A 20853-nucleotide genomic window follows, 5' to 3' on the forward strand; every position below is an offset into this window, starting at 1 on the left:
ATAATATTTAATATTATTTTTCTTTCTGTCTCTTTGCTTCCTTCATGCCTTAAAAAATTAGGAAAGTTAACCCTTTATATTTCAGTCTTCAGAAAAGCTGATGATATTGGAGGAAAAGTGATCATCAGACTTCACTTGTCTGGCCCACTTTGTCTCTCCCCTTCCCTTCTCCAGACTCCCCCCTTCCCTTCTCCAGACTCCCCCCTTCCCTTACCAGCATGTGGAGGGGGAGATGGGAGCTTTGGTTCGGGGCTTGGCCAATAGCCAGGTCCTTTTCTCCTTGGACCAAAGTGCTGAAGCCTTATACTGGCAATTCCTCAAGTAAAACCACCTACTAGTCATTTGCAAACGTTGGGAGAACATCATCCCCCAAACCTATGTAAAGCCTCTTGTAAGCAGTTTGTTTGAAGTCACAGTACTCAGGAATATGTGAGTTGCTGACAGAAGCAAGAGATTTTTGAGAGGGTTGATTTTGCTGATTCCAGCGTAAATCATTCTGGAAAGCACTCTTTCAGGGCAACTTGATCAAGAGCTTTTTCTGTGCTGGGCACTTTCATGTGGGCTGGGAATTCAGCAGTGAACCAGCCCAAGTCTCTGCTTCACGGAGCTTCTAGTGGAAGGGTGGGACGGTCAGCAAGCCATCACCAAGGACCTCCAGTCAGATGGGTACTGAGTAGGGATGGTGGCCACCCGAGAGCGAACCTGATGGGCAGCCGTCTGGCAGAGATGGGAATAAAAATAATAGAATAAGGGAAACCAACTGAGTAGACAGGCGTTCTGCCTCTGAGATGGAATGGAGATTATAATAATGGCTTTTAAAATGATTATTAAGTAGTGTGGCTACATTTTGATCATTAAGAAATTCTCTGCTGTTCATTTCACCTCTGCATCTGGGCCCAAAGAGAAATGAAAAGGCTGAAACTTGGTATCTTTGAGGTGCCCAGTGGAAAAGCTTCCTTTTTTTTTTTCACTCTTATGTCCAAAGAGGTTTTTGTCCAAGAGGTTTTTGTCTGCCACTCTGCAGCCACAAAGTATACCCCACGGCCAAGAAGGAGCCCTTTTTTCTTCCTTCTTTAACTTTTTGAATTGACACCAAACAGCATTCCTATCTGAGATCACTTTTCCATGTGAGAAAGCGACACCATTTGGGAGCGGCCCTTCTCCCTCAGCAAGGAGGCAGAAGGGTGCGTTTCTGCCTGTGGAAATGACCAGCTGCCGCCTCTGGTGTTCAAGTTCATGGCCAGGGCCAAGGGACAGAGAAGACTGTTACCTCTCTCCTATTAGGAAAGCTAGCTCAGTTCTGTTGGTGATGCAGAACAGGGCATGGCAAAGAGGTTCAAAGTCCTCTGGTGAGTCTCCGAGTTTGTCTGTTTCTCAGCATTGTTTAGGGGGAAGAAATGAGGTTGCAGGCCGGAGCTGGAGGAGAAGGGTCAGCGTAGTCATCAGCGGATTGGCATGTAATGAAACCTGTGAGGCGCAGGGACTTGTGCTCTGGGCTCTAGGGAGTCGACAGATAATTAAAGCATGGGCCTCGCCTGGAAGGAGTAGAAGTAGTAAAAAGATACACAGGGTTTTGGATGAGGCGGGCACGAAGTACCGTGTGAATATGGCACTGGAGAGGCTCCCTGTCCCTGTGGGGACACGTAGGTGCGCTTGAGCTGGGGCTCGCGGGGGAGGTAGGGTTTTGTGGGAGAGGTGACGGGGGAGGGAGCGCGTCGGCTCGGGGAGCCCGTGGACGCGAGGGTGGGAGCAGGGAAGAGCAGCTGGAGTCGGGGGTCGGTGAGTGTGCTGGTGCAGGTTTAGGGTGTTTCAGGTGCAGGCGTGGTGGTGATGGGGGGGAAGTCAGTGCAGAAAGAAAAAGGCAGGGTGTCGGGGCCCAGGCTGCCGTGGGTGTGGACCCTGCCGGAGCAGAGACGGCGCACAGCAAATCCTGGCCTTCAGGGAGTGACTGGTGCTAACGAAGCGGGGTGGCTTGAAGGCCGAGCGACTGGTGTCAGGGAGAGCGTAGACTCCAGTATTGGAGCTGTACAGGAGATGATGGTCAGGACCCTCGCTGCAGCAGCGGGAGCAGGAGGCAGAAGCCGTAAGCCCTGGTGGCCGTGTGGACAGAGCGTAGAAAGAGCACAGTGAAAGGGACAGGAATGCAGATGTCAGGGCAGTGCCCCGCCGACAGCATGGATGTGAGGCCTGGGCGAGAGGTCAGGACGAGAGAAAACGTGTGGGCAGGATCAGGACGGAGGTGGGAACCAAAACCCCAGGGAGGGGTCAGCCCGGAGGAAGTGGGGTGACGGCAAGGTGGCCCGAGCGGGGAAGCGGGGAGGGTGGTGGTTTTGTCGTGCTCCGGGCCCAAGAGACTCGAGTGCCTCTGTGGGAGTGAGTGGCGGGTGGGGAGCAACAAAAGTGCTGTGGAAATAAATGGGGACGAATGTCTGCATCAGAATCCTAAGGATGGGTCGGGCTTGGAAACCAATGCAGAGGCAGAAATGCAGGGCTCACCTTGGCAAGGATGGAGGAGGGAGGAGATGGGGGCAGAGGGGAGGACAGTGGATGTCGTGGTGCTGAGGATGACCTGGGCTCATCTCAGTGAGGTGAGAGGTGGGTGGGGCTTGCTGCCGGGAGTGGGTCTGGAGCCTCGAAGGCCATGAGGGGGGAGCAGTTGCTCAAAGCAGGTGCACAGAGGCGGCCGAGAATCACGCGGTCTCCCTGGGGCTTGGCAAGGCCCCTGCCAAAGCCGATCCCACGTTTGTTTGAAAAATCTGCTGCTGGAAGCTGTTGATTCTTTATTTTCTGTCCCGTTAGGTGTAGATCAGAAACCACTTGGAGAACAGGAGGAAGAAGAAACAATAAGGGAACAACAAGCAAAGGAACGAAGTCAGGGCGAAGAGCAGAGGCAGAGCGGGTGGCAAGAAGCTCTGGAAAGGGAACGGCAAGAAGTAGAAAAGCTGGACCAGGAAAGGGTGAGGATGCCCAGTGAGTTCTCTGTCCTAGCTGCTTCGTGGCCCCCCTGCAGCAAGCGCCCTGCTCTCGGGAGGGTGAGTCCTTCGTGTGTCCTGAAGTCCTAGGAGTGGCAGAGAAGTGAACAAGCCACTGGTGGCCGCTGACCCTCTTCTTTGCTGGAGAGCACTGAGGACGGCTGCAGGGCATGCAGGCCTCGTGCCTTTCCTGGTCCAGGGTAGCATGGCCAGCCCCATTCACGTGCATCCTTATCTGGTCCTGAAAACAGGCTCGTAAACGAGGAAGACCTTGTTTTGCTGTTGATCTTCTCGTTGTAAATGAGGTTGAAAGGAGAGACTCCCAGGGTTGGCTAGCTGGAACTCAGGGAACCCCGGGGAGGTGGCTTCCGGGGCGCCCCTGCCCTCCGCCTTTGGTGCTCTTCTGGCCCTGATTCTGGTCCCAGATGGATGACTCGGACCACTTCGCCTGCCTGCTGAGGCTTATGTGAATTAATCTTCCGTGTGGAAGGTCCTTGGCCTCCTGGTTAATCTGGGCTACAGCATGGGACAGTTGAGGCAGATTAATCCCTTCCTTCATTGAGATGACAAGTTTTTGTCCCCCTTTGATAGTAGCAATGACTTCAAGTGAAGAAAGAAACAGTTCTCTGGCATGCAGGTTGTACTTAAAGGGTCAGGATTATATTACTGTGCATTTTTCAACCCTTAGAAGTTTTAAAAGATGTCATTGTATATTTCTTATTTTGGTCCTCACCTATTTCAGAGGCTAATTGAAGAGTCGTTGAAGATGGAAATGGAAAAAGAATTCGAAATGAGCATTCAGGAAGCGAAAGACAAATCTAAATCTGTCTGTAGTGAAAATCCTTTAGAGAAGTACATGAAGATCCTCCAACAGGGTCAAGGCCAGGACACCACAGATAAGGTGCCTATGCTGTGGACGGGTGTCTGTGGGTGCGGGTGCCGAGGGCTTCTGTGGTTTACTTGAAACCTGGGGGATAAGGATCTGCCTTCTCCACTGGGGACAAAGGTAAAAGCATAGAAAGTCCAGAGTTCACATTGGAGCCGCAGTACGCTCCTGACAAAATGTCATCCCTTTGGCTTGGGTAGAAGATTGAAGAGATTTTGATTTGTCAAAGTTTGTGAAAGTTGGGATGTCTCTTATTATTTTAAGAACAAGAAATAAATGTAATGAAAGCCCTATGAACGAACACTGAACGCATTAGTCCTAAGACAGTAATATTTTATGTAAGAGTCTAAAGTACTATGGGTGTTGAGAATGCCTTCTAGGTAGTTAGTTTATTCTGATGTGCTTGCTAAATGTCATGTTTAAAAGTCACTGCTTTTTTAGACTCTTAAATTACATATATATTTCAAAAATAGTTCTTAGAGAAATCATAAAGTGTTTAATAAAATGAATCCACATCTAATTGCAAAATTCTTCTCCCCGCTCCTTTGTGTCAGAGTTCAAAAAAGGTGGTCATAGAGGGCTCACAAGTGGACACACTGCCATCTAGTGACAAAGATGAAAGGTATGGCGTCCCCTACGTTGTGTTCTTGTGCAAACCATTATCCTATTGCTGCTTTTGTCAGCCAGGGAAAGGTTCAGATATTTGAGTCTGCCTTTAAGAAACTGAATCAGTCAAAATGACTGACTTCAAAAAAAAAAAAAATCTATTGCATTTTGTAACCTGTGAAATTGCTGCTGATGCAGATCATAAGCAAGGGCAGAAACCCCACAGGGAAGGAGAGCATGACAGAGATCCCTGAATAAACTTAACAAGAATTTAACAAATTTTTAAATTTTTTGTCTTTCCCTAATTTAGTTTGACAGGCTTTTCTCACGAGGAACCAGATGACACTTGGTAACCGTGTTTTTGCTGCGCAGCTTCTTACTCAGATATCGTAACTAAAGGCCTATGATTTCTCTGTGATAAGACAAAATTCTCAATAAAAAATCATGTGTGATCCAGTGTGATTTTTTTTTTCATAATTCTATTTGGTACTGTAGTGTATAAATGAAAAATAAGCTAGTTAAGTGACATCTCTGAGGGGGGGTGGGATGAATTGGGAGATTGGGATTGACATACATACACTAATATGTATAAAACAGATAACTAATAGGACCCTGCTGTATAAAAAATAAAATACATTCAAAAAAAAAAAAAAAGGGACACCTCTTCAGCATGTCTCATTCTTAGGCCCTTCATTACACTGAAATGAGCTGCTATGGTTTTTTTTCCATTTTTGTCTTAGGTTATGTCTACTTGAAAACTTACCTTATTGGTCAAGTTCTAGGCCTGCATTTTGGAAGTTTCAGCTGTGTTCCTTCCTCTGGAAGACATCCCAGGACTTTCAGTGGGTCACCCATCAGATGTCCCTCTCCAGAATGATCTTTAGAAACTACACATCTCCCAAATCTAGGAAACTGCACTCAAATGCAACACCAGCATAACTTCCACAAAGGGAAGAGGGGACTCATTTGCTCGCTTTCCCCTTCATCTTTGTACCCGTGCAGCTCTCAGCCCAGCGTCTTGCTTGCACGTGGGAGCGTCTCGGAAAAGTTCTTTAATGACACTGCCAGTGTAGTCACCAAAAAGTGCACACAGAACTCCTCTGAGGGTGCCTGGCCTTAGGGGTCTTCCAGGACGTGAGACTTTCAGTGCTACCCGGTGGTCACCCAGCATCTAGCACAGGCAGGGTTGGTCTGGTCTGTCTGCCCAGTAAAACCCTAGAGGATTCCTTTCTCTTTACGTATACAGACTGGGCTCAATTGTTGTTGCCGGCGAAACTTGTTTGGCCGTTAAGTTCCATAACAAAGCGTGAAGGAGATTTGGGGGTGTTTATTATTCCTTAGGCTTCTAAGGAATTTTTCATTTAAGTATACCTTTGAAAATAGTGTGAAGAAATAAGTTGTCCAGGCATCGTTCATTATTACACTTAGCCCATCGTACATTGAGCCTCATCGCCACCAAGAACTTGGCATCTTCCCTTTCAACAGCACCTCAGATAACTTTGTTTTTTTCCTTCCAGCTTTGAGATATAATGGACGTATAACATTGTGTGAGTTTAAGGTATGGAACATGTTGATTTGATATACTTATATTGCAAACTGATAAACACCATAGCATTAACACCTGCGTCATGCCACATAATTACCACTTGGTGACAACATTTAAGATCTACTCTCAGCAACTTTCAAGCATATGATACAGTATGAACTATAATCACCCTGCTGTACATTAGATCCCCTGAACTTACTCATCTTCCAACTGCAAGTTTTTGCTCTTAGACCAACATCTCCTCTTCCCCACCCCCAGCCCTTGGTAACCACCATTTTTGTCTGTTTCTATGAGTTCAGCTTTTTTAGATTCCACGTATAAGATCATACAGAACTTGTCTTTGTCTACCTTGTGTCATTTAACATAATGCCCTCAAGGTCCAGCCACGTTGGTGCAAATGGCAGAATTTCCTTTTGTCTCATGGCTGAATAATATTCCATTGTGGGTATGTATACCACATTTTCTTCATTCAGCCTTTGATGGATGCTCAGGTCGTTTCCTATCTTGGCTGTTGTGAATAATGCTGCAATGAACATAGCAATGCAGATATCTCTTCAAGATCGTGTTTTCATTTCCTTTACCCAGAAGTGGAGTTGCTAGATCATATGGTAGTTCCATTTTTAATTTTTTGAGGTAACTCCATAGTGTTTTCATAGTGGCTGTACCAATTTACATTCCTACCAGTGGTGCACAAGGATCCGCTTTTCTCCACATCCTCAACACTTGTTATCGCTTATCTTTTTGATGATAGCTATTTAAACACGTATAAGGTGACATCTCATTGTGGTTTGGATTTGCATTGCCCTGATGATTAGTTAAGTTGAGCACCTTTTCATGTACCTGTTAGCCACTCGTATGTTGTCTCTGGAGAAATTGTCCATTTAGTTCCTCTGCCCATTTTTTAGTTGAATGGCTTGTTTTTTTTTTTTTTTGCTATTGAGTTGTATGAGTTCTTTATATATTTGGGATATTATCCCTTTATCAGAAACATGGTTTGCAAATATTTTCTCCCATTCTGTAAATTACCTTTTCATTTTGCTGATTATTTGCTGTGCAGAAGCTTTTTAATTAATGTAGTCTCACTTGTTTGATTAGATACAAAAAGCAAAAATAAAGAAAATCATCATCAAGACCAATGTTTACCCCCTATGTTTTCCTCTAGGAATTTTATGGTTTCAGGTCTTATGTTCAAGTCTTTAATCCGTTTGGAGTTGACTTTTGTGCATGGTGTAAGATGGGGTCAAGTTTCATTCTTTTGCACTTGCCTATACAATTTTCCCAACACCACTTATTGATGAGGCTATTTTTTCCCTCTTATATAGTCTTGGCTCCTTTGTTAGAAATCAGTTGACCATATATACATGGGTTTATTTCTGGGCTCTGTATTCTGTTCCATTGATCTATATGTCTGTTTTTATGCCAATAGCATACTGTTTTGATGACTATAGCTTTGTTGTATAGCTTGAGGTCAGGAAGAATGATGCTTCCAACTGTTTTTTCTTAAAATTGCTTTACCTATATGGGGTTTTATTTTATTTTGTGGTGTAATTTACAATTACTAAGTATAGCATTGTTTTTTCTATTTCTGTGAAAAATGCCTTTCGAATTTTCATAGGGATTGCATTAAATCTGTAGATTGCTTTGGGGAGAATGGACACTTTAACAATATTCTTCCAATCCATGAGCATGGAATATCTTTCCATTTATTTATATTGTCTTCAGTTTCTTTCATCAGTGTCTTATAGTTTTCAGTGTACAGATCTTTGATCTCCTTGGTTAAATTTATTTCTAAGTGTTTTAGTCTTTTTTTTAAATTTATTTATTATACAGCAGGTTCTTATTAGTTATCTATTTTATACATATTAGTGTATATATGTCAATCCCAATCTCCTAATTCATCCCACCACCACCAACCCCCCCTCCCCCCCACTTTCCCCCCTTGGGTCCATACGTTTGTTCTCTACATCTTTGTCTCTATTTCTGCCTTGCAAACCGGTTCATCTGTACCATTTTTCTAGTTTCCACATACATGTGTTAATATACGATATTTGTTTTTCTCTTTCCGACTTACTTCACTCTGTATGACAGTCTTTAGATCCATCTACGTCTCAACTAATGACTCAATTTTGTTCCTTTTTATGGCTGAGTAATATTCCATTGTATATATGTACCACATCCTCTTAATCCATTCATCTTTCGATGGGCATTTAGGTTAGTTCCATGACCTGGCTATTGTAAATAGTGCTGCAATGAACATTGGGGTGCATGTGTCTTTTTGAATTATGGTTTCCTCTGGGTATATGCCCAGTAGTGGAATTGCTGGGTCATATGGTAATTCTATTTTTAGTTTTTTCAGGAACCTCCGTACTGTTCTCCATAGTGGCTGTATCAATTTACATTCCCACCAACAGTGCAAGAGTGTTCCCTTTTCTCCACACCCTCTCCAGCATTTGTTGTTTGTAGATTTCCTGATGATGCCCATTCTAACCGGTGTGAGGTGATACCTCATTGTAGTTTTGATTTGCATTTCTCTAATAATTAGTGATGTTGGGCATCTTTTCATATGCCTCTTGGCCATCTGTATGTCTTCTTTGGAGAAATGTCTATTTAGGCCTTCTGCCCATTTTTGGATTGGGTTGTTTAATATTGAGCTGCATGAGCTTGTTTTACTCTTTTTGATGTAATTGTAAATGGTATGTTCACTTAATTTCTCTTTCTGATAGTTCATTGTTAATATTCATTGCCTAATTGCTCTGGCTAGGTCTTCAAGTACTATGTTGAATAAAGTGGCGAAGAGTACACATCCTTATCTTGTTCCTGATCTTAGAGGAACAGCTTTCAGCTTCTCACTGTTGAGAATGATGGTACCTGTGGGCTTGTCTGTCATATGTAGCTTTCATTATGTTGTGGCACATTCCCTCTATACTCAGTTTGTCGAGAGTTTTTTTATCATGAAAGGATGTGGAATTGTGTCATCTAATGTGACAGTCATGTTATTTTTATCCTTCATTTTGTTAAGGTAGTGTTTTGCATTGATTGACTTGCCCATTTTGAACCATCCTTGCATCCCTAGACTAAATCTCATTTGATCATGGTGTGTGATCTTTTTAAAGTCCTCTTGAATTCTGTTTGCTAATGTTTTGTTGAGGATTTTTGCATCTATGTTCATCAAGCGTATTGACCTGTAATTTTCTTACAGTGTCTTTGTCTGATTTGTGTCTTGGGTTAATGCTAGACTTATAAAATGAGTTTGGAAGTGTTCCCTCCTCTTCTATTTTTTAGAGGAATTTGAGAAGAATTGGAGTTAACTCTTTAAATGTTTAGTAGAATTCACCAGTGAATCTGTCTGATCTTTTTTTTGTTGGGAGATTTCTGATTACTGATTCAGTCTCCTTACTAGTAATTGGTATCTCCAAATTTTCTATTTCTTCATGATTCAGTCTTGGAAGGTCGTATGTTTCTAGGAATTTATCCATTTCTGCTAGGTTGTCCAGTCTGTTGGCATTTAATTGTTCACTGCCATCTCTTATGATCCTGTGTATTTGTGTGGTGTCAGTTGTAATGTCTCCTCTTTCATTTATAATTCTGAGTCCTCTCTTTTTTTTGGCTTGTCAGTTTTGTTTTTAAAAACCAGTTCTTAGTTTCATTGGTCTTTTCTATTGTCTTTTTAGTTTCTATTTCATTTATTTGCACTCTGATCTTTATTTTCTTCCTTTTGCTAACTTTGGGCTTAGTTCTTTTTCTAGTTCCTTGAGGTGTAAAGTTAGGTTGGGTATTTGACATCTTTCTCGTTTCTTAATGTAGACGTTTATTGCTCTGAACTGCCCTACTAGAATTGCTTTTGCTGCATCCCATAAGTTTTGGTATATTGTGTTTCCATTTTCATTTGTCTCAAGAAGCTTTTTGATTTCTCTTGCTTTATTTTTCAATCCATATGTTGTTCAGGAGCATGTTGTTTAATTTTCATGTATTTTTGAATTTTCCAGTTTTCTTCTCATAATCCATTTTTAGTGTCATACCATTGTAGTTGGAAAAGATGCTTGGTATATGATTTCAGTCCTCTTAAATTGGTTAAGACTTGTGTTGTGGCCTAACATATGATCTGTTCTAGAGACTATTTCACGTATGCTTGAGAAGAATGTGTATTTTGCTCCTGTTGGATGGAATGTCCTCTAAATGTCTATTAAGTCCATTTGGTCCAACATGTTATTTCATCCAGTGTTTCCTTACTGACTTTCTGTCTGGATTATGTATCCATTGTTGAAAGTGGGGTATTGAAGCCCCCTATTGTTATTGTATTGCGATCCAGTTCTCCCTTCAGGTCTGTGTGTGTGTGTATATATATATATATGTGTGTGTGTATATATATATGTATGTATATAGTTAATATATATATAATGTTTTTTGGCTGCACCATGCGGCTTATGGGCTCTTAGGACCCCAACCAGGTATGGAACCTGGGCCTTCAGCAGTGGAAGCACCACGTCCTAACCATTGGACCACCAGGGAATTCCCTAATCTGTTGATATTTGCTTTATATATTTAGGTGCTCTTATGTTGGGTACATAAATATTTACAAATGTTATATTCTTTTGGTGAACTGACCTCTATATCATTACATAATGACCTTCTTTGTCTATTGTTACAGTCTTTGGCTTAAAGTCTACTTTGTCCAATAAAAGTATAGCTACCTCTGCTTTCCTTTGGTTTCTATTTGCATGGAATATTTTTTTCCCTCCCTTCACTTTTTAATTTTTTTTGTTAATATTTATTTATTTGGCTGCGCCGGGTCTTAGTTGTGGCACACGGGATCTTCATTGCTGTGTGCGGGATCTTTGTTGTGGCATGCGGGATCTTTAGTTGCAGCATTTCGGATCTAGTTCCCTGACCAGGGATCGAACCCGGGCCCCCTGCATTGAGAGCATGGAGTCTTAACCACTGGACCACCAGGGAAGTCCCTACCTCCCTTCACTTTTAAAAAAAATTTTTCAGTATTACTGCATTTTTTTTTTGTCTCATTTATGGATGTTCCTTTGTTGTGGCGGCAGCGAGGGGAGAAAAGGGAAACTTTCTTCATGCATGCACAAAGGGTGTGATATTGACTGAAGATGATGGCGAAAATTTCTCAATGTGCTTGCACTGGCTGAGGCTGGCCTACGGTGAAACTTGGAAACGAATTCCAGTCCCCGGAACCAGCCAAGCATGGGCCAGGACGCATGTTGGGGAGGGAGGAATCTGCCCCCTCCCTGGCAGTCAGACCCTGCCAAGGGACATTGGAAAAAAAAATTTCCAGGGCGCCAGTCCACAGTCTGCGGCCCTGAGTGGAGAAATGTGCACCGTGAGGATCGGGTCCGGCCACAAGCATCCGCCCTGCCATCCCAGTGCGTCCTGCTCACTCAACTGCTGGTTGTCTCTTCCCTTTACTTTCAATCTGGTTTGTCCTTAAAGCTAAAGTGAGTCTCTTTTGGGCAGCATATTTATGGGTCATGGTTTTTTTTTATCCATTCAGCCACTGTGTCTTTTTTTTTTTAAATTGAAGTAGAGTTAATTTACAATGTTGTGTTAGTTTCAAGTGTACAGAAAAGTGATTCATTTCACTCTGTGTTTTTTAATCTGAGAACTGAGTCTGTTTACATTTAAAGTAATTATGGATAGGTATGGACTTACTTTTGCCATTTTATTGTTTTCTGATTGTTTTGTAATTCCTTTGTTTTTTCCACTCTTGTTTTCTTCCTTTGGGATTTGATGATTTTCTGTAGTGTTATGCTTAGATTTATTTATCTTTTGTGTATCTGTTATAGGTTTTCGCTTTGTGGTTACCCTGGGAATTACATGAAACATATTTATAACAGTCTATTTTAAGCTGATAACTTAATTTTGAACATATACAAAAGCTCTACATTTATACACTCCATTTTGGTTTTGATGTCAGAATTTATATCTTTCTTACATCGTGTATCCATTAACAAATTATTATATAGTTATTTTCAACCCTTTTGTCTTTTAACCTTAATGCTAGAGTTACAAGTGATTTACCCACCACTATAACAACATTAAGAGTATTTTGAATTTAACTATATATTTACCTTTACCAGTGAGTTTTATATCAATACTTTGATATGTTTTCCCATCACTAATTAGCATCTTTTCATTTTAGCTTGAAGAACTTCCTTTAACATTTCTTGTAAGACTGCTCTGGTGGTGATGAACTCCCTTCAGCCTTTGCTTGTCTGGAAAACGCTCTCTCTTTCAGTTGTGAAGCACAGCTTTGCTGGGTATAGTATCCTTGATTGGAAATTTTTCTCTTTGAGCAGTTTGAATATGTCATTTCATTCTCTTCTGGCCTGCACAGTTGCTGCTGATAGTCTTATGAGTATTCCCTTACATGTAACAAGTTGTTTTTCTCTTGCTGTTTTTCAGATTCTTTTCTTGTCTTTAGCTTTTGACAATTCAAAATTAATGTGTCTCTGTGTGTGTCTCTTTGGATTCATCTTTTTTTGAACTCTCTGGACTTTGCGGATCTGGATGTTTCTTTCCCCATGTTAGGGAAGTTTTCAGCCATTATTTCTTTCAATAAACTTCCTGCCCCTCTCTCATCTCCGTCATTGACCTCTATAATGTGTATAATTGGCTCACTTGATGGTGTCCTGTAAGTCCCTTAAGTTATCTTCATTCTTTTTCATTCTTTTTTCTATTTGCTCCTCTGACTGGATAAATGCCAGTGACCTGTCTCCAAGTTTGCTTATCCTTTGGTTTAATCTAGTCTGCTGTTGAGGCCCTCTGTTGAATTTTTCAGTAATTGTATTCTTCAGCTATGTGATGTGTTTGGTGCTTTTAGGTATTTGTTGAAATTCTCACTTTGTTCATGCATTGTTCTCCCGACCTCGGTGAGCATCCTGTATGACTGTTACTTTGAACTCTCAGGTAAGTCACTTATTTCCATTTCATTAAGGTCTATTTCTGGACTTTTATCTTGATCTTTTGTTTGGAATATAGTCCATTGTTTCTTCATTTTCCTTGACTGTCTGTGCATTAGATAAAACAACCACCTCTCCCAGGCTTGACAGAGTGGTCTCATGCAGGAGATGAACTTTATTGATCAGCCCAGCCCGAGCTTTTGGTTGCATCTCAAACCTTTGTAACAATCCAAGCTGCCTTCTTTGTTCTTGGTGCTTCTTGGTAGTTGAGGGTGTGTTAAGACTGGTCAGTGTCCCAATGGGGAGGATCACAGTCAGCACCTAGATGCAGGTTGATTGGAAGCTGAACCCTCAGATGGCAGCTGGGGAAGTGTGTAGTTAGGCCCTTTCCTGGCGTAATCTGGGAGATAGGGGTTTTTGCCTGCTCCCTCTGCACTTGGCCTGGGTGTATAGCTGCAGGGGGTGCTCCTGTGCCTGTTAAGAAGTGTTGCTTTGTTTGCTACAGTCCTGTAGGACTTGTGAATGCAAGCCCTATTGGGCATCAGAGCCAGACAATCTGGGTATCTGTCCCTCGGGCGGCAGCTGCTGAAGCTGGAGCACAGCTGTGTGTACCAGCTCCTTCCTGGGAGATACTGGTGATTTGGAGCAGGCTAGAGGGGGTAGGCAGAGGAGGTATCCAGTGGATTTCTTGGTCTCTGGGGAGGATGGCAGTCAGCCTCTAGATGTGTGCTAAATAAGCCTGGCTGTCAGGCAACAGCTTTTAATACCTGCAAATAGACCCTTTTTAGGGAAAGACTAGGAGTTGGTGAGTCCTCTAGAGCTGGCTAAGAACTCTGTTATAGTCTTGTGGGTTTCTTGGACACAAGTCCCAAAACTAGGTGTTTGGCGGGGGGTGGGGCATTTCTTAGGTGGAAGTCTTAAAAGTTGGGGTGCTGGGGTGCTAGATGTGGGGTCCAAACCCTTTGCTCTTCAGGGAGCACTTTGGAGTTGGGGGTGCCCACCTGAGTGTATGGTGGTGTGCCAGAGTTAGGGTTTATGGTGAGAGTATGTCTGAGCCTTTCCTGCCTGTTTTGATGTGGGTATTTTCTTGTTTGCTAGATGTGTAAGAGTAGCTCAGCTAGTTTTCTTTCTTTCTTTCAGAAAAACTTGCTCTGTATGCGGTGGTATATTCGGTGTGTCCATGGGAGGAGGGGGAGTTCAGCAGCCTCCTAGGTCACTGTCTTAGACCTAAACCCTCAGATAACTTTTTTTTTTTAATGTATTTATTTTGGGCTGCATTGGGTCTTCGTTGCTGCCGGCAGGTTTTCTCTAGTTGTGGCGAGCAGGGGCTACTCTTCTTTGTGGTCTGTGGGCTTCTCATTGTGGTGGCTTCTCTTGTTGTGGAGCACGGGCTCTAGGTGCACGGGCTTCAGTAGTTGTGGCTCACGGGCTCTAGAGCGCAGGCTCAGTAGTTGTGGCTCATGGGCTTAGTTGCTCCGCGGCATGTGGGATCTTCCCGGACCAGGGCTCAAACGTGTGTCCCCTGCATTGGCAGGCGGATTCTTAACCACTGCGCCACCAGGGAAGCCCTTCTCAGATAACTTTTTAACACTTTCTAGTATTACTCACTTTTCCCCCCAGCTTATATTTTCAAAGCCCTTGTCTAAATAATTTATTGTTTTCTTTCAGTTTTCTAGCTTGGGGTTTCGTAGCTTCATTTTGTTTTTCTGTCAGTCAACTTAAATTCTAAGTAGTAGTATTTTTTTTTTTAATTTTTATTAGAGTATAGTTGATTTACAATGTTGTTAGTTTCAGGTATACAGCAAAGTGAATCAGTTATACATATACATATATCCACTGGGTTTTTTTCTTTTAGATTCTTTTCCCATATAGGCCATTACAGAGTATTGAGTAGAGTTCCCTGTGCTATACAGTAGGTCCTTATTAGTTACCTGTTTTATGTATAGTAGTGTGTATCTGTTAATCCCAAGCTCCTAATTTATCCCTCCCCCCAACCTTTCCCCTTAGAAGACAAACTTAGAGTTACCAATCTCTGTGACTCTACTTCTGTTTTGTAAATAAGTTCATTGGTACCCTTTGTTTTTAGATTCCACATATAAGCCTAAGTAGTCATCTTAACACTCCATATGAGGTTAGAGTCTGTTTAAAGAAAAGTGAGTCATCTCTTTATGTAGCATTTCAGATGGCTGTATCATCTCGGATGCCTGTGAATACAGCTTTTGAAATGGGAGCCACTCCCCTGCAGGCTGCCTGCTCCTGCGTCTGCAAGACCCCCTGAACGGAGTCTGTTTAAGTCTTCCCCAGGTAGGTACGATAAAGTTTAAATATCAAAACAGGAAGATTGAGGGGCAGTTTAGACAAAGAATGTTCTTTGCCAAACCTGACTGACCTCTATTTGTATTTTTCTTTCCTTAAAACTTTCTGTAGTTTTACTCATCCTAAATACGCATTTTGAAAACTTACCTTAAATCTGTAATTTTTCACAAACTCCCAAGAATACATTAGCACTAGCTGGCAAAAGCTGACACCATTTAGGAAAAGATAAGTAATAACAAAGCGGATCGCCTCTTTTAAATCTTAATACAGGCAGGCCTCATTTTATTGTGCTTTGCTTTATTGTGTGTCACAGATACTATGATTTTTACAGATTGAAGGTCTGTGGCAAGCCTGTGTCGAGCAAATCTGTTGGTGCTAATTTTCCAACGGGCATTTGCTCACATTGTGTATTTGTGTCACATTTTGGTAAGTCTAACAATATTTCAAACCCTCCACTAGCAAAAAGATTACCACTCGCTGAAGTCTCAGATGATGGATAGCATTTTCGGCAATGAAGTCTCTTTTAATTAAGGTATGTATATTGTTTTTTGAGACATAATGTTACTGCACATGCTAATAGACTACACAGTATAGTATAAACCTCACTTTTATATGCACTGGGAAACCAAAAAATTCATGTTACTCTGTGATAGTCGCTGTATTGCAGTGGTCTGGAACTGAACCCAGAGCGTCTGAGGTTTGCCTGGATTAGGACTATAATAGTATTAGAAAGCCCTAAAAGGATTTTTTTCAAAACTGTTATTGTGGAAACTTCGGTGGTCACTTTTTAATGAACTTAAAGTATTTTGCTTGTTGGTGTTTACATGAGTAGGTCTCTCCTATATAATTCTGACTTGACTTTCATTTCTTAAACATCAAGTTGCACAAGGTATAACTAGAGAAATGGAAAAGTCTCTACTTCACCCTCTGGGGGTTGCTATATTTTGTGGCAGGATTGCTGTCAGTAATTAAGATAGTGCATGTGATCTTCTGTAACTTCATAACTGCACACAATGCCCCATAAACAGAAGGTATTAAGCAGTGTGACCAACAGCGTACTGCTTGGGCTCCTGATGGTTCTCCTGCTGAGCGTGAATGAAGGGCGATGAGCCGGAGGCAGCGCCTCAGTTAGAAACGTCAGTGTGTCAATAGTGACAAAAGCCGGTCGTTACTAAGAAAGGTCAGCTGTAAAAAGTCCAAATGTATAATCATGCTGACAGGTAAGTAAAGAGATGATAAAATGAAATACTAAGTAAGAAATTTAGCTCTGTTGCTTTAGCGAATGGCTGTTTGATCTAAATAGTTGTTCTCTCAGTAGAGTTTTTTAATTGGAGAAGTACGGTTGATCTACAGTGCTGTGTTTCAGGTGTACAGCAAATTGATTTAGTTATACATATCTATGTATATGTACTCTTCTTCAGACTCTTTCCCCTTACAGTTTATTACAAAATAGTGAGTAGAGTTCCCTGTGCTGTACACAGGAGGACCCTGCTGTTGAGTAGATGTCTATATCTTGGGTTTGCAAAACAGCCAGTGGGACACGGACCTTTATGAAGGTTCCTCATTGTTTCCACTTTCCCCAAACTTACTTAAAGCTTGGTGTTAATCCCATAACCAAGTAGGACGCTAGTCAGAAAAATTATATACTAAAGTGTTTGTTAGTGGCATTGAATGTAAAATACAGCCCAGTGGGTTACGGTGGTTTCTCCAATTGCTCTTGCTTTAAAAGAGGTTTCCGTCAGAAATGAAACATGTAGCAGTTAGAAACTTGATCTCCATTACAAATGTGGAATCTTGATTATGCACACTGTTTAAAAATGACACCATACCGAGGACAGAGAAGGACAGTATTTATGTATGGTAAAAAGGCAAGTGAATGAAGCTGTAAATTTTATTTCATTTCTCTTAATACATCCACAGCTATTGCCACCTAAATAGATCTTTAAAATAAGCATACACAAGTACTGACTATTATCTACAAATATTTATTGTAACACTTGAATAGAACTACAGGAAGCCCTTGGCACTGATAGAAAATATTGATTCACTGTTTGTTAGGTTACAAAAATTTATACATAGCAAAATTTAATGCTCTTTACATAAAAAATATTAGACTACTTAAACAAAACTTTCAAAAATTCCTGGTAATGGCTACCAGAATTAGAAAAGTAAAATTAGGCTTTAGACACTGCCTCTTCTAGAACACTGGACTCAAAACAGCACCTCCACTGCTGGAAAGAATATTTAAGTCTGTCATGCAACAGGAAAACAAAACACCAAGCTATTCTGGAACAACTGTTCTACACAGAAGAGAATGTCTCCCAATAAAAAAGAAAAAAAAAAAAAAGTTAAGATCCCAATAGGCATTTTTTAGGCATTAACAACACCAACAAAAAGAATCCAAATGAACTATTATACTTGATGTTCAATTTTAATAGCATCTGATAAAGGTATGCTTCCTTTCATTTTAACACATTTCTGCACATGGATATGTTTTAAAATCCAGGAAACAGCCAAACCACAAGTTAATTCTTAACATGAATATACATAGTTAACCCTATATTATGCAGCCCCCTTTGAAAAGCACTGATGCACCCAACAGTTATATGTATCATTTCATAAAGAACAACACAAAGTTTACCATCACTAATACTCGATACCTATAGTCACTTAATGTTCTGAAACACAATGATTTAGAAGGCAAGTTTCTTTCGAAGATGGCTTAAAACTCAAGCAGTTGGTTTTTGTTGTTGTTGTTGTTTTTGTGGGGTTTTTTGGTTTTGTTTTTTGCTGAACATTGAACTTTTATTATTCCAGGAAACTAAGATTTAGATAAGAAAAAGTGAAATAAATACCAACCCTAATTGAAATTACTTCAGTATTCAAGTCTATAAAAGTAGGAGGTCTGTGGTCTGTTGGTAATTCGGTTTTAGATAGTTGGTATGAAACTGTAAACTCACTATTCAGACCATGTAAAAACGGTTTTGAGTGGTGGTCATTTTAATAAGGTAACACTTCTCCATTAAGAAAAACATTTGTGTTACAAAATTCTATGAAGGATTTGGGGTTGCCTGGTGTAAGTTCTTAGAAATTTAAAGCAAATAAATACTCATTAAGGCAGAGCTGACAGACATTTCTCAAGAAGAATGATGACAACTGGGTCACTTTATTAAAATGAAATCTATTATAAAATTGATTCTGGAAAGTTTGTCAGTTGAAATCCAGCTTCTTCCACGGTCGGTGTAGCAGAATTAATTATTATAATGGGCTCATTTTAACATTCTTGGGAAAAAAAAGATTTCTGATTGGATCAGGAAATTAATATGTCCTACAGGTGGGGAGGTCAGCTATTTTTTTAAAAAAAGGTCAATTGTAAGACTCACTTTATCTTTGAGCCCCAGCTTCATAAGTGTCAGCTGTCTGTCAGAAATGGAAGTTCACGTCAATTCCACTTTATCTCCTATTTTAGATACACTGATCTGAGAACGGATGGCCTAAGTGAATCTGTGGTCACACCCCCTGATGCTGGTATGGCATGGTCCCTATCAAGATGATAGGCTGTGAGAATACATCATACCCCTGTCTGGCTTGGTAGGATTGTGAACATGCCACAGATTTTCAAACGGATGAACACTCATTTTGTCAAAGTGTTGCCTTTTAAAATGGCTCCCATGAAACCTCCAATATCTGTTCTAAAGAAAAAGATGTACCTACTGGAAGGTTTTCCTAGAAATACATCCCAGCAGCTTGAGACAGACAGTGAAGTGTTTTTGTTTGGACTTCTACATGAGTTTGTTTGTTTGGTGGGGTACACATCTGTACTGCAGAGCAGCTGTCTGATGATTTGTCAGAGCTGTAAATTCGTCGGCTGAGACCCTCTGGCAAACATTTATGTGTAAGAATTGAGTTGTTCTTTTGACCGAGACTGGATATCTTGCAGTTCCTGTTCTTCCTTTGCTTTGATATCCTGGTAAGCCTGCATTTTGCTTGCATCCTTTAAGTAAGCCCAGTTAGAAGACAGTATCATGAGGAAGTGGATCTGGAAAAGAAGGGTGAGCATGATGGCTAGTGAGCATGGGAGAAGGCAAAGCGAGCTGCGAGGTAGATTAGACGCTCTGTACTGGAAAAAGGGAGAGGCGGTTATTCCGTATTAATACTCCTTCTGCTATCAGACGCATCGGAGGCTGAGCGCATGCTCTGCTAAGACGCTTCATATTAAGAGGCTGAAGGAAAGTTAGTACACACACAAACATAATGAACTTGGAAAAAATGGCCAAAGTTACTGTTAAGAAAAGGCAAAAGTGAAATACGACAGGGTGCTTTTTAACCATTTTGAGGGGAACTTTAAGGCAGAAATTCAGAAACACGCTATGTGGTTATTTTAGATCAGTGTTGTGCAAAGATCTTGCTTTCCTAGCTATCTGTGGATAAAAATAATTCCCCCAAAGGCCTGAAAGTGTGAACAATGTTTATTTTGAGTAAATAATATAAAACTACATATTTAACATGTAAAAATGAAGAACTATAAGCAAAGCATGCAGTCTCTGTGTTAACACATTTTTGGTGGTGAAACTACAGTTTTCACTTTGTACCTGCCATGATTTCATTTCACAAAACGTCAGAATCTTTAGTACCATTCTTGACAGTTGATGTGGCAGACACTTCTTTCTTTCCCACTTATTTTCCTCATCTTTCCCGCAACACCTACATCTCAAGTTCCTTATATTATTTCCTTCTCGACATATTTGAGACTTTCCGATCCAAGCACAATTACTCTCCCCATTAAAATCTTACGTGCAGTTTGAGAAGTGGCTATGAGGAATCAGTTACTACTCACCCAAACCCAACACTTTGAGGTTATCAATCAATTCTGGGGGCTCTGAAAGGAATGATGGTGTTGTGTGAAAATGAAACTACATATAAATCCTCTTTTCAGAGATAACAAATGGGCTCTTTTTCTTCAAGTTTTCGTCGGCTTATTTGAGGGGCATTTATTTGGTAGTGAGCCCTGTAATCGTAAAGAAACTGTTGTAATCAAATTTAAAATAATGTTGTAATCAAACTTAGACTCTATTTGTAAAATATTTTCCAGAGTCTGACAAGATCAAATCCAGATGAAAACGGTTCTCCTCCATTTCATCTTCAGCGCTTGTTTTCATCACTGAAATTGGTTATCAAACAAGCAAAAATAACGGAAAATGCAGGTATTCCAAAGTTTTAATACTTGAACTTTGAGCAGTAGTATCTCTCAGTTCAGTTTTTCAGTGGCTGCTCACCCATGTCAGTACATAACTGAATCCTTTCCAAAAGGTGGAAATAGCCAGATCGCATTATTTTGTAGTTCATGTACGGTAAGTCATTTCACTAATCTACCATGCACAATGAGTTGACTAAAGCGATTTACAAATTACTATAACAAAACTGCAGAAACCTAGGCTCTGCTTTAGTCTGGGGGTCAGTGATACTTCATGCTACCAAGTATAGCTCTCTAAAGCTCGTTATTGGCCTTATGCAATTTAGAACTTAGTGCAGCAATCTTCCCGACTCTTAAACTTCAAAACCGCATAGTTATATGTAGTAGCCATCATGTAGATCAGCTGGTGGAAGAGA

At 41.1% G+C, this 20853-nt stretch overlaps 2 protein-coding genes and 2 long non-coding RNA genes across 12 annotated transcripts in view; 3 read left to right on the forward strand and 1 right to left on the reverse strand.

The window, feature by feature from the left end:
- OFD1 (OFD1 centriole and centriolar satellite protein) overlaps positions 1-4916 on the forward strand; it is a 63439-nt gene extending 58523 nt beyond the window's left edge. For all 5 annotated transcript variants that reach the window (XM_036840738.1, XM_036840742.1, XM_036840741.1 and 2 more), the window contains 4 exons: positions 2800-2957; positions 3715-3873; positions 4413-4480; positions 4775-4916. In XM_036840738.1, the coding sequence (XP_036696633.1) occupies positions 2800-2957; positions 3715-3873; positions 4413-4480; positions 4775-4817 (428 nt within the window). In that variant the 3' untranslated portion in view covers positions 4818-4916. The remainder of the gene's footprint in view (positions 1-2799; positions 2958-3714; positions 3874-4412; positions 4481-4774) is intronic.
- A 10049-nt stretch (positions 4917-14965) lies between these two features.
- LOC118888560 lies at positions 14966-20420 on the forward strand. The gene is made up of 3 exons (XR_005018327.1): positions 14966-15231; positions 15703-15775; positions 20336-20420. It is a non-coding gene; the product is annotated as an uncharacterized LOC118888560 (long non-coding RNA).
- Positions 15839-17371, forward strand: LOC118888561. Its single transcript, XR_005018328.1, has 2 exons — positions 15839-16075; positions 16156-17371. It is a non-coding gene; the product is annotated as an uncharacterized LOC118888561 (long non-coding RNA).
- The window catches only part of GPM6B (glycoprotein M6B), a 151618-nt gene continuing 147977 nt past the window's right edge, over positions 17213-20853 (reverse strand). For 3 of the 5 annotated variants that reach the window (XM_036839761.1, XM_036839758.1, XM_036839760.1), the window contains one exon: positions 17213-19282. In XM_036839761.1, coding sequence (XP_036695656.1) covers positions 19133-19282 — 150 coding nt within the window. In that variant the 3' untranslated portion in view covers positions 17213-19132. Of the gene's footprint in view, positions 19283-19694; positions 20841-20853 lie in introns of those variants that run through there. The other 2 variants (XM_036839759.1, XM_036839762.1) reach the window with 1 other exon arrangement.

Source organism: Balaenoptera musculus, chromosome X, assembly GCF_009873245.2.
Source record: "Balaenoptera musculus isolate JJ_BM4_2016_0621 chromosome X, mBalMus1.pri.v3, whole genome shotgun sequence".
Taxonomy (NCBI): Eukaryota; Metazoa; Chordata; class Mammalia; order Artiodactyla; family Balaenopteridae; genus Balaenoptera; species Balaenoptera musculus.